Source organism: Tachypleus tridentatus, chromosome 11 (genome assembly GCF_004210375.1).
Source record: "Tachypleus tridentatus isolate NWPU-2018 chromosome 11, ASM421037v1, whole genome shotgun sequence".
NCBI lineage: Eukaryota > Metazoa > Arthropoda > Merostomata > Xiphosura > Limulidae > Tachypleus > Tachypleus tridentatus.
The window spans coordinates 76328751-76342084 of NC_134835.1; the positions used below are offsets into that span (position 1 = coordinate 76328751).

Consider the following 13334-nt stretch of genomic DNA (forward strand, 5'->3'; position numbering starts at 1 on the left):
ACCAGTGAAATATTTATACCAAGATTTATTAGAAATAAATGTACATCTCTTGATTGGAGTGTAGTGGAATCAAACACTCTAATGTGTCCTGTGGGAGTAACAGTTGAGAAAACCCCGTCACAGATCTGATCAATAAAAATGTCAATATTAGGGCCATGAACTCAACAAACCATGAACTTGTAATCAATTCTGGGTGGACAGTTGTAGGATATCAAACTGTACAAGTATTACTTCCACACCAGATAATATCAGAAAGAAACAGCCACCTGTGGGGCAAAATTTAGAAAGTCCAGTGTCAAATTCTCGAATATGAAGAGATTACAGGTGTTGTGTAACTATAGCTTTGGAAGATTTACAAATTATTAATGACCTCCCAATTTATTATCAAGTTACCTTTTCCAGTGGACATTGTGACTTAGGTCAAACAAACATTAAGATTATTGATACTGCAAATACAGCCTCAATATATCAGTCAGACTCCAACTTATAAAACAGGCTGAAGCTTTGAAAAAACAAGGAGTAAGAGAACTGAGTATTACTCGTAGGTGTCATTTCTTGCACTTGTGAAAAACAAAGATGGAGATCCATAACTTTTACTTTGACAACTTGGAGATAAACAAAAGAGGATGTCTACCCATTGTCAAGGATTACATCTACTTTTAATGTTCTGTCTGTATCAAAATGCTTTTCAACACAGGCTTTTAAGAGTGATTATCAGCATGCGAAACTCAATGAAACATGTCGAAAGAAGATAGCCTTTACTGCAGGAAATGGATTGTGGCAATTTTCTGTGTTACTATTTAGATTATATAATACACCTGCCACAATTCAATGGTTAATGAATTGTGAATGCTAGCTAATGGTAGTATTGGCAAGTTTTAACATCATTCAATTACCTACACAAAACACACACGCTTGATTTACAGCAGAAAGATGTGAAGGTAACACGTTACCCTTCCTCAGTTTTGTTGTCACTCGTATAGAAAATGAAAACATAAACCGATGTACACTATAAACCAATAGATACTTAGAAATATTTTGCATTTCAATAAGCACTACCCGGTTTCTCGTAAATCAGCTGTAGTTTGCACCTATTTACACAAAACAAGTTTAAACCGGAACAAAACTCAGACTAAGTAAAAGAAAAGAAGAATATGACATGTTCTACTTAAATGGATATTCATATAGATTTATAAATATCAAGGAAACAAGATGTAAAACTGCGCTGATAACAAGTCAGAAACAAATACTGAATACGACAAATCGGTTCTTATTTCATGTATTTATGATATCTCAAAAAATATTAAAAGATATATCATGACAAATCCCACCCAACCCCAAAAATTCCACTGATATTGTGTCACAAACCGATATTTCTTATAAACCCTGTTCTGGTTGATCAATCACTGAAATAGATAAAAACATAAGATGCTTTGGTATCAGACTTTCTGAACATAAAAAAGACTACAAACAAGCTGCTATTTTCACATTAGAGGTTGCGAACGCTCTATGAATGCGAAACATGCTATAAACTAGAAATTATGTAATGTAAATGACCACAAACAAAACCTAAACATCCTAAATGATCTTCGAATACCCATCACACCAAACATGCTCGTCCTTTCAGCCATGGGGTGTTATAATGTGACGGTCAATCTCACTATTCTTTGAGAAAAGAGTAGCCCAAAAGTTGGCTGTGGGTGGGGATAACTAGCTGCCTTCCCTCTAGTCTTACACTGCTAAATTAGGGACGGCTAGTGTAGATAACCCTAGCTGTGCGCGGAATTTAAAAAAACAACGAAAATCGTTCCGTGAGTCCAAACTACTCTGAGGTCCGCATTCTTTAACGTTTTATCAGTGGAGCCTATGTTTCTTTAAACATTTGGTACTTTTTTTTCTGAATTCACTTCACTTGTGTAAATCTCGAAAAATATGTGACAATCGTTATTTTGAAAATAGCTTTAAATAATTACTGAACGTTCTTTAACACAAAATAATTCAATGTATTTTCAACGTGATTTACAAAATGTTTAGTAAATAGAAAATATATTCTGTTTTTAAATATAGATATATATCATGAATGCCAGGTAGGGAAACAAATATAAACGAACGCAAAATCAAAGAAGCCCTACTTATACAGCAACTGAAACCAAAATTAAACCAATATAAACGAACAACTTTATACCTATACTAATTAATAACCTGGCATCCAACTGCAACACCCCCTACAATCCCGTACCCGTTTATACTCTCGTTCTTAAGACATGTGTCCGGCAACTGTCACTTGCAAACTCTCTATTTCTTAAAATGAAGATGACCTAAGAAGGTTGAAACGTTGTTCTCTCCTTATCAATATAAGTGTTAATACAAATACCAGCCATTCTGATATACATTTTTATTTCAAGTGGGTTTCTCGCCATCAAGAAATGCTGATTCCGTGTGAAATGGTGTTTCAGTTTTCTATCGTTAGGGGTTGTTGATCTCTCTTGCGGGTTAATCATTAAGCTAACTAGCAGACAGTACCTGTTCAAAACACGATGAAGAGTGACATAAGGGTCAGAATCGAACGTCGAAGTTTCCTTAATTCAATTTTCGGGAGAAGCTAAGGTCGCATGACAACATTCCACAGTTCGCTATTTATAAATAGACACAAATACACGCACACAAACTCTTATGAAATAATGATTTGGATGAGACATTTAGCTCGGTAAGAGGCCAGGTACTGGTATGTATATATATGTCTGGGAAATCTTATAAATATAACAGTTAGTTTTAAACCTACGTTGCCTGAAATCGATGTTTTTATTTTTGTATTTAAATATTTTTACTCTGTGTTTTTAACAGGCTCTCAAAAAGTGAAATAAAACAAAAACGGATCTACATAATCCAGGAATTTGATTTTTGTAAGAAATAACCAAAATTGGAAGGAATAAGGTGTGCAAAATCTTATCAATTTCCTTAGATAAATAAATTTACATTATCGATAATTCATGACCTGTGTTGAGTACTCTGATGTGAAAGGAAAGGTAAAATTACAATTTTTAAACTATTTATCAGATATCACAAATAATCTAGACTTGAAGCCGTAGGTGCGTTTTCTTATAGCAAAGCCACATCAGGCTATTTGCTGTGTCTACGGAGAGGAATCGAAACCCTGATTTCAGGATTGGAAATCCGAAGACTTGCTGCTGTCCCAGCAGGAGACTGAAACCTTAAGATTGACACAACTTCTGTGTCAAGACTAAGGTCTTCTATCAGGTTAGGTGAAATCTCTAAATTAACAATATAGAGTAATTAAGATTTGAAACAAAATCTGTAGTGAACCCACTAAGAGGGTTTAAGGGGACCAGAACCCCTTTTTTAATGTAAAATCAAAAATGAAAGAAACAGAGAAATGTAGAGAAACAAATATGAATGCAAGAGGTCGAAATATTATATTTAATTGTTTTCTGGTATCGTTTATGCTCGTATAACTTTATGAAAAGGGTTCTGAACTGATTGTAATGTGTAAAATGTCAAAAGCAGTCGTAAGTATATTATCTTCCAGAGTCCATTATAGGTCTTTGAAAAAATCCTTTTAATCGGTATCTTTCTCTGTAGCCTAATAGTGAACAGGACTATATATAACTAGATTAGCCTAATGGTGAACAGGATATATAACTAGATTATAATAACTAGATTAGCCTAATGGTGAACAGGGCTATATATAACTAGATTAGCCTAATGGTGAACAGGACTATATATAACTAGATTAGCCTAATGGTGAACAGGACTATATATAACTAGATTAGCCTAATGGTGAACAGGACTATATATAACTAGATTAGCCTAATGGTGAACAGGACTATATATAACTAGATTAGCCTAATGGTGAACAGGACTATATATAACTAGATTAGCCTAATGGTGAACAGGGCTATATATAACTAAATTCTAATGGACATTTAAAATCCCAATATGTACAGTCAGATTCCAAAATGAAGGTAAAGATTTTCTCGGCAGTGGCAGAAAGTGTTGGTCATTCTTATTTCTAAACAATCAATGGAAGTGGCTGGCTATAATCAGTATAAAGTGTTACGATATAGAATTAGAGAGAGTGTGTATGTTTTCATATAACAAAGCCACATCGAACCCCTGATTTTAGTGTTCTAAATACGTAGACTTACCGCTGTACTAGCCGGGGGCATTAGAGAGAGAGATTTACTATTTCAAAATGTTCTTAGCTTTAATAAAGATTACACACCCCACCCCGAACTTTCTCATATCCCTTTATTTGCCGCTCTTTTGAAAATCTGGGATCTGTGCCTGACAAATGAATAAATGGATAAAGATAGAAGTAGAACAACTGTAAGTGAGTGATGTCAACCGGCACGAAAACGCACTGACAATATCAGTCTTGTTAAAGTGCGAATTTATTATAAGAACATATAAATATAGGTAAATTATTAGCAAAATTATTACAGCAGCAATGATATGATAGCAGCTTATTGCCAAATTAGAAAAACAAACTCATTCTATGTTAATTCATATTAATTATGGTTAAAAACTCAAATAAAAAAAGTTGCTTCTGTATTATTTTGAAGATATTTAGGTTTAGTTTCTTATAGGTTTATTTACTTACTGTTTGTAAGACAAGGCAATGGCAGTAACCTTCTTTCGCCTTTCCCTGTACGATTTGTCTTTAAAACCCTGCGAAGTGAGATAATCATATCTGCAAGTTAGCGTGTGTCCATAAAGCACGTTATGTCTAACAATTAAAAAGCAGTATTCGAAAAACATGAAAATATAAATAACTATTTCTCAAACTACCAAACATCACTTAAATTTACAATTTTGAATTATTTGAAAAAATGTTTTTTTGATGAATTAGTTTGTAATGTTAAACTTGTCAAGGGCTCATGTGATTCCTCATAGTTTCACAACTTTAAGTATCATACGGTAAACATGTTGAACCTGTGCGCGTTATCAACCTTTTATAATGCTTTGTTTTTAATTGGCGCGGACTCTAAAATTTGTTCACTTTCCATCAAAGTTACTGAAGGACAAACTGCGTTAGAACCACTACTTTAGAAGTGATGGACGAGAGGGAAGACAATGTGAGAAACAACTCTCTTTTTTTTTTTTTTTTTTGGTAATGAGACGTGAATCACTGATTCATAATCCGATACGCTAACCATTAAGCCTTGCTAAATCCTACTCTAATAAAAACTTTTCTTAATACATTTTTCTTAGTTTGAAATATATTTGTTTTATTTTGATCGTTTGTTTTGTTTAGCGCAAATTTAGACAGTGAACTATCTGCGCTATATCCACCGGAGGGATCGATCCGCAAATTATATAGTTATAAGCCCTCAATAATTACACTTATTTTCAAACTTCATTTGTTTACTTGCTTTGTTGCACGGCATAGACAGGTGGTTTAAGGCGTTCGACTCGTAATCTAAGGGTCGCGGTTTGGAATCCCCATCACACCAAACATGTTCGCCCTTTCAGCCGTGGGGGCGTTATAATGTGACAGTCAATCCCACTATTGGTTGGTAAAAGAGTAGCTACATGAGGGCTATCGGCGCTAGCCGTCCCTAATATAGTAGTGTAAGACTAGAGGGAAGGCAGCTGGTCATCGCCACCTACCGCCAGCTCTTGGCTACTCTTTTACCAACGAATAGTGGAATTGACCGTCACATTATAATGCGTCCACGGCTGAAAGGGCGAGCATATTTGATGTGACGGGGATTTGAACCCGCGACCCTCAGATTACGAGTCGAACACCTTAACCCACCTGGCCATGCCGGGCCGCATTTTCCTCTGAAACTGAATGTTTTTTCGTGCCTCATATGTATGGTAAGAAAAGACAAGGGCTTTAGGCTAACATCTTAATAGAAATCGGAATCCGTGAAATTGTACGAACTAATTTCCCGTTGAAACATTTATTTCATGGAAGACGCCACTGCAGGAAAAACTTATCGCCAGTGATAAGAAAAGAATATAGGACACTATTAAATCAGATGTGTTGCAACACATCACTGTTGTAAGTGTTATGCCTACCAATGGCATGACAGCATGTCTACGTCATAAACGTAGGAACTGGTTAGGAAATGAAATAGGCAGTAGTGTTTCTACGTGATGGAACATGCACGCACATATGAGTACATTCCAGGACCTTCCGTGAACGGACATTCTGAGAAGTACGTCACGCAAAGGATTCACGGAATCATGTTTCATTTTTTCTGTTTGATATACAATAATAATATGGAATACACAACCAATAAGCCTGTTTAAACATTTGTCAAAGTTATTGGTCCTTTTATAGCCTGATGGTTAGAGCGGTCAACTTGCAATCTGAGAATCACGGGTTCGAATCCTTATCATACAAACATGCTTGCCCGTTAAACTGTGTGGCGCTATAGTGTTATAGTCATTCTCACTATTCTTTGGCAAAAGAGTAGCCTAAGAGTTGGCGGTGGGTGGTGTTGATTACCTGCCTTCTCTCTAGTCTATCACTTGTAAATTAGGGACGGCTAGCGCAGATACATCGCGTTTATCTTTACGCAAAATTCAAACCTAACCAAATTATTGAAAGCTGAATGTATGTTTAAAAGTATGTTCCTGTACATATTATACTGAATTATGTTCGTTTTTAACTACGAATAAAAATACAGAAGACAGGTTATAAATATTAAAGAATAATCACGATGAATGAAGCATGTCACTCTCTACCTCCGGTTAATAAACGATTTTAATTAAAATAGCTTAAAATCCACACGGTTGATTGGTTAGTATCGAAACCTTGTTTTTAACAGTGTAAGTCCGCAGATTTTCTGCTGGGCCACTAGGGGACAATTCACGCGAATGTATAATACTTAGTATTAGTCACGTCATTCAAGCTACGCCTGAAAGTAGCTCTCATTAGCACAGCGTTATGTCTACAGATATATAGTGTTAGAAACCGGGTTTCAATACCTATGGTGAGATAACACAGATAGTCCATTGTGTAGCTTTGTGCTTAATTTCATAACAAACAAATAAACCTAAAAATAAAACTATATTTTAATTTGTGGCTTTGCAAAAGTAAGTTGAAAGAATCAAAAACAGTTCAGGGAACAGTCTTTTCAGCGCAGAACAGTGCTGAGGTAATAAATTTAATAAATTAGTAAAGCCTCTCAAAGCAGTATATTAAACAACATAAATTCGACACTTCAAACAGAAGTTTATGTCTTCCATCATTCTTCTCCTACAATTCCTACTAATTTAGTCCCCGAATACTCATTTCATAATCCAACTGACGCATTTAGAATGTGTATTAATTACCAATGTTAATAGCCTTCTGACAAATTCCCGTGTACGGATAACGTTTTCAAATTGTTTACAGATTTTAAAATATATATCAGCTTAATTGGCCTAACAGGAAAGCGTGTGTTTACAGAACTTTATTATAACCAAATATTTTCTCCCAGTTGCTCAATGTTACGTCTGAGGGCGAGCGTATCTGTATGTGTTTTCTTACAGCAAAGAAGCCACATCGGGCTATCTGCCAAGTCCACCGGAAGGGGGGGGAGAGGAATTGAATCCCTGATTTTAGCATTGTAAATCCGTAGACTTATTGCTGAACCAGCGGGGAACTGAGGGCTAGCACTGCTAAAAACGATGTTTTGATACTTGTTGTACACATAACACAGATAGCCCATGGGTTAGTTTTATGTATAACAATAAATAAACAAACTCAATATTTATATTAATGTCGACATGAATACATGTTGCCTTACTTCAATCATTAACATCTGAAAATACATTTCATTCATTAAAGAGTTTCCAAACTTTTTAATTCGATAAGAAATGAACTTCAGATTACAATTTCTAGATTTTGTACGTCATTACGGTCGGGTACATCATGATGTTTCCTTATTCATAACTAATTATACGTACTGGATGATCGGCATCAAGTTCTAAACCATACATCAATACCCTGTTTGAAACGACATCCAAATCGGAAATTTTTCTTGGAAACCACGGTATCCCATCGAACTCTGTTGGATATAATGAAAACAAAAACCATCAGTTTTGTTTATTTTTTATCAACTACAACGATAATTAAGTGACAATCAACAAAACCTAAACATTCAAGATTCCATTTATTGTTAAAAATTGTAGGAATTCAAACTGAAACATTGTTGGTTAAGACGGAGTTTAAATCAAAGACAAACATTACATTAAATGTAAAGTCTGCTAAAACCATGTGAGTACATAAAAAAGCGGGACTTTCCAAAAGTATTCAAACAATAACATTGAATTCAAGTGCCTTTCAGATTCATTCATGAAGATGAAGTCAAACATCGCGAGTAAGGACTGAAAACAGCGATTGAAGGTATACTCATCTGATGGCATACAGGACAGAGTGGTCGTAGAAACCTTTCATAGTTGTTTTCTCATTCATTATTAAAACTAATCATTATTCACTGTTATTGTACCATCTTCAGCAACTATTTTGGTGAAATTTATTATTTATTGTTCATGTCTGATATAAAGAAACAACTTAATTAAACATACATCTCTTAAAATAATCGTTTTCTTAAGAATCCATGACTGACAGAATCAGTTAATTCCAATTTAATGTAAGAGGCCATCTAGTTGTCGTTTAAAATACAAAATCATTTTCGGATGTTTAAGATATCAAGATTAAACACATCAAATCGACAGTTAAGATATTTTACTTTACAGATTATGGATAAAACTGTTTACGACGACATTTTAATGTCCAGATTTAAGCGTATTATTTATTTAAATTTATTTTCATGCAAAACTACAGATGTACTTTACTTTTAAATTAAATGCTAAAGAAAATGCAACTTGTCAACAGCGCCCGTTGCTAATATTTGAACTACTCTTGTTTTATCGAATAGTAGAAGTTGGAAATTGAGGTACAACGCTCATTTCTGTAGACATGAGTCACAAACCATAAATCTTCGGTTACATAATTAGGGCTCGCTAGACACTAACTTATATCCAGTCCCAAAAACCCATAAGGAAGATCGACTATACCCTTTTCGTGGCTAAGTCGCTGTATCAAATCATCCACCTGTTCTCTTTTACAATCGACTTCCATGTAAGTATCGTATTCTGACAAACGATGACGTCACTCACGAGACTCGATATATTTCGTTTTTAAAGAGTTTTTTTAACCTAAATAACACAAAATTAAACAATATTTTAATCTGAACCAAACTGAGCTAAATACATAAGTTTTTCATACTTTTTTAACCTCACTCAATAATATATCATTTGAATAATAAAAACACTGGATTGGAGAAATTCAAAATAACATGCAACAAAGTGCTTGTTATCAGGCAATCAGAAGAATTTTATGTTGGTTAAACACCGATTAATTCAAATGCCTGAATTGCTAGTGCCAAGATGTCAAATAGTCTATTATGAAAAGTGTTTGTACAATGAAAAGTACGAGTGTACGATAATTTGTAAATTAGTTTCAGTTAGTGGAAAGTTCGTGTTGAAATGTTATAATATGGTTCATAAACTTTAACTTGAACAATTTGTTTTGTTTTTGAATTTCGCACAAAGCTACTCGAGGGCTATCTGTGCTAGCCGTCCCTAATTTAGCAGTGTAAGACTAGAGGGAAGGCAGATAGTCATCACCACCCACCGCCACCTCTTGAGCTACTCTTTTACCAACGAATAGCGGATTGATCGTAACATTATAACGCCCCCACGGCTGGGAGGGCGAGCATGTTTGGCGCGACGCGGACGCGAACCCGCGACCCTCGGATTACGAGCCTTACGCGCTTGGCCATGCCGGCCAACTTGAACAATATGTTCTATTAGATCAAACTATAGGTTATTCTTAAACCACAATATCTTTTTATTTTTATTTAATTTTCTACAAATGAATACTTTTATTCTGACCGTCAATGTGCCAGCAATAAGCTTGCAGACTAAACTCTAAAATTCGGGTTTCGAACCAGGGTTGACAAAGCACAGAAAGCTCATTGTGTAATCTTACGCTGAAACATACAAAGCACTTATAATTTTTACCATTTTATGTAGCTTTCCCGAATCTAAGTCTTTATTTCAAAATGAGTATTATCTACAACAAAGTACCACTCGCTATCTGTGCTGTGCTCACCACAAGTATCAAAACCCAGTTCTTCATGTTGAACCACCAGGGAGCTATCTCTAAGTATAGTTATCCAAAGTAGAGAGCTCGAACTATATCACCAATTTGATTTTGGAATGAAAATGTAATTACTGATTGTCAGGTTTTTTACAGTTTTTGCTTTCTGGTTGTGTCCTCGATTGTTTGTGTAACCGTCTAGTTGTTTGCGTCTTCTTTAAAACACAAACCATAAGTTTTTACAGGAGGCAAAGAAGCAGTTAAACAACTTGTTCATATTTATGTATATTTATTTGAGTCGATTTGCAACTTAGTTAGTCCACTTATAATTCAAGTTCTGTCATGAAAATTATTAACAACGACTTATGGAATAGAAACACGATTATCTGACATTTAACACGCATTTTTCTTTTATTATCATAATTAATAAACTTAATCCAACTATCTTGCATACAACGCTTAAGAAACAAATGACAAGATATAATTTTTTAGGTAGATCATACCAAAATTGGCTGTGGGTGGTAACTAGCTGCCTTCCCTCTAGTCTTACACTGCCAAATTAGGAAAGGCTAGTGCGGATAGCTCTCGCGTAGCTTTACGTGAAATTCAAAAACAATCAAACAAATACAAAATAAATAGCCCATTAAGTAGCTTTATACTTGAAAACAACCATCAGCCTTTTAAGTATTTATGTTTTGCACGTAGCTTTTCATTATTATTTTATTTGTATTTTACATTTTACTTTAAAATGTTTCACAAATAATTGTAAAATATTGAGATTTGCTAATCATGTTATTACTATTAAAATTAGTATTTTTATTAAATAATGTTAAAACAAAAAGTCAACTGAAAAAAAAAACGAATTATCTAAGATCTATAAATTGTAAAAATAATATCTGGAATTATTAGTAGCACAGTAGAATATCTACAGACTTATAACACTAGAAACCGTACAGACAGACAGACTGAATAGTTTTGTGCTTAATTTCAAAACCAAATAAACTTTCAAAAATTTGTCAATATGGGAAGCTTTTAGTGGAAATTCAGATCTCGATCACAATGATTCTCTTTGGTTTGGTGCCACAAATATCGAAAACACTAATTTCATTAATTTTGAAGTTAAATTTCCAACTAATCTTAAATTGGGCATTTATAATAGCTTGTTTATTATAAAATTGTGGTAATTTAACAACAAACTTATATATTTCGCAAAAAAAGATATGTTAGTTCACAGAATATTGTAGCTTTAGAAACCATTCACTTAACAATGTTTCATTCAGAACTGTCGATTCTAATGGAAGATATAAGTTTAAACAGGTACTTACTCATTACCGTTACCACTTGAGTTAGTGATATCTAAAATATTAATTAATTATTATTTTATGATTCTATAACGTTTTCATAAAAAGAAAAAACATAACTCTCAATGTTCCATTTTCAACAAGAACTTGCAGAAAAAAGTAACTTAGATTTATTGACGTGTCTCTTCCTGTAGCGGAAGTATCTGCCTTTTCCATGAAATGCACATAGATACCGTTCATTGTGGTATTCTGTTTATTGATACTAGTTGAGAGTATCCGCTAAGCAAACAAAAACTTTATCAAGGTCAATTTAACATGACGCTTCCTTTCTTCTCCTTTTACTACTAAATTTCTAATTACGTAATTAAATGCTAATTTTACTCCCTGCTTTGTAAAATATAATACTTGTCTCATTTAACTAATTAAGTATTCTTACCTTGAAATTCAAAGATAAAAGTGCATAAATGGTAGAAGTGTCCTATCAGAGTGTCTTATCCTCCCCTTCCCCTCTTTCTAGGTAGTTTTTTTTTAATAACCCATGAAAACTGTTCGACATTTTTTCGCTTACCACACAAAAAAGTGGTGTTATGAAACCATCCAACTATGGATGATGTAAGTCAAAAGTCTACAAATAGTGGAAATGGGTCATATTATTGTGGATTTTATTTCTATTTTCGAGCAGAAATCCTAAAACAAAATAGTTCTTGTATACAGTCGGAAAGTTTTCAGTCACTATGTAAAATGTAAGGTAATCGAGCCAGTCAGCTGTTGGTAGTAGATGCTAAAAAACACACACACACATATTAAAAAAAAACATCTCCATTAACAAGATGAATGTTATAACGTTTGTAAATACATATGAATGTGAATATTAATACATCTGTAAGACTTCTTTGGAGGGCACGTATATGATTGGGGCCTAAAGTTTAGACGTTCCATAACTTCGAACATGATGTTTGATTAAAGACAAACATGCATAAAAGTAACGAAAATAATATAAGATTCGTATTCAAGATGTTGAGTGGCTCCTATAAACTTTTCTCTTTGCGTTACAGTTTATGTATTACCTATAAATATGTCCCTATAGTGACTGTCCGAAAAGTCTCAAACCATAGGTGATTTACAGTTTATCCTGACTTATATGACCACTATCAAGGTATGAGAAGGTCCAATTAATCCTGTTGTTAATCCCAACTTGTTTCCAGTTACAGAGACAACATAGAAAACACATTCTATAAGGCTCGACATGGGCAGGTGATTAAGACACTCGACTCGTACGTAATCTGATGATCGCAGGTTCGAATCCCCGTCACACCAAACATACACCCTTTCAGCCGTGAGGGCGTTATATAGTGGCGGTCAATCCCACTATTCGTTGTTAAAAGAGTAGCCCAAAGGTTGGCGGTGGGTAGTGATGACTAGCTGTCTTCCCTCTAGTCTTACGCTGTTAAATAAGGGTCGGCTAGCGCAGATAGCCCATAGTGTAGCTTTGCCCTAAATTTAAAAAAACAAACACATTCTATAAAATTCGTTGAAGGTCCTATTATTCCAGACTTTTTGGACATCCTGTGCAATAACGTAACAAAAAATGCTTTTATTGTGCTTGTGTAAATAATTAAAGATCTTTCATCTTAATAGCTGATTTTGTACTTTCTATTTTCTATGGGCCAAGTAGGAAATCCTTTAATTTACAACACACTTCAGTCGTATGTATTTGTTTGTTTGTAATTAAGCACAAAGCTAAACAGTAGGCTATATGTGCTGTATCCACCACGAATATAAAAACCTGCTTTTAATGTTGTAAGCCAAGAAAAGAGGGGGGGGCACTTCAATGGTAACAAACATGTAATGTGATCAATCAGTATAAGACTCGTTCAAATTTCATAAGCAACATCGGCGATTTCATATTT

General features: G+C 34.3%; 1 protein-coding gene across 6 annotated transcripts in view; it reads right to left on the reverse strand.

Annotated features, from left to right (window-relative positions):
- The window catches only part of LOC143232503 (tryptophan 5-hydroxylase 1-like), a 48612-nt gene extending 36994 nt beyond the window's left edge, over positions 1-11618 (reverse strand). For 3 of the 6 annotated variants that reach the window (XM_076468054.1, XM_076468056.1, XM_076468053.1), the window contains exons 1-4: positions 11449-11618; positions 9037-9177; positions 7924-8024; positions 4622-4689 (exon numbers count right to left, since the gene is read on the reverse strand). In XM_076468054.1, the coding sequence (XP_076324169.1) occupies positions 4622-4689; positions 7924-8024; positions 9037-9100 (233 nt within the window). In that variant the 5' untranslated portion in view covers positions 9101-9177; positions 11449-11618. Of the gene's footprint in view, positions 1-4621; positions 4690-7923; positions 8025-9036; positions 9178-11448 lie in introns of those variants that run through there. The other 3 variants (XM_076468057.1, XM_076468055.1, XM_076468058.1) reach the window with 3 other exon arrangements.
- Between the last annotated feature and the right edge of the window lie 1716 nt (positions 11619-13334).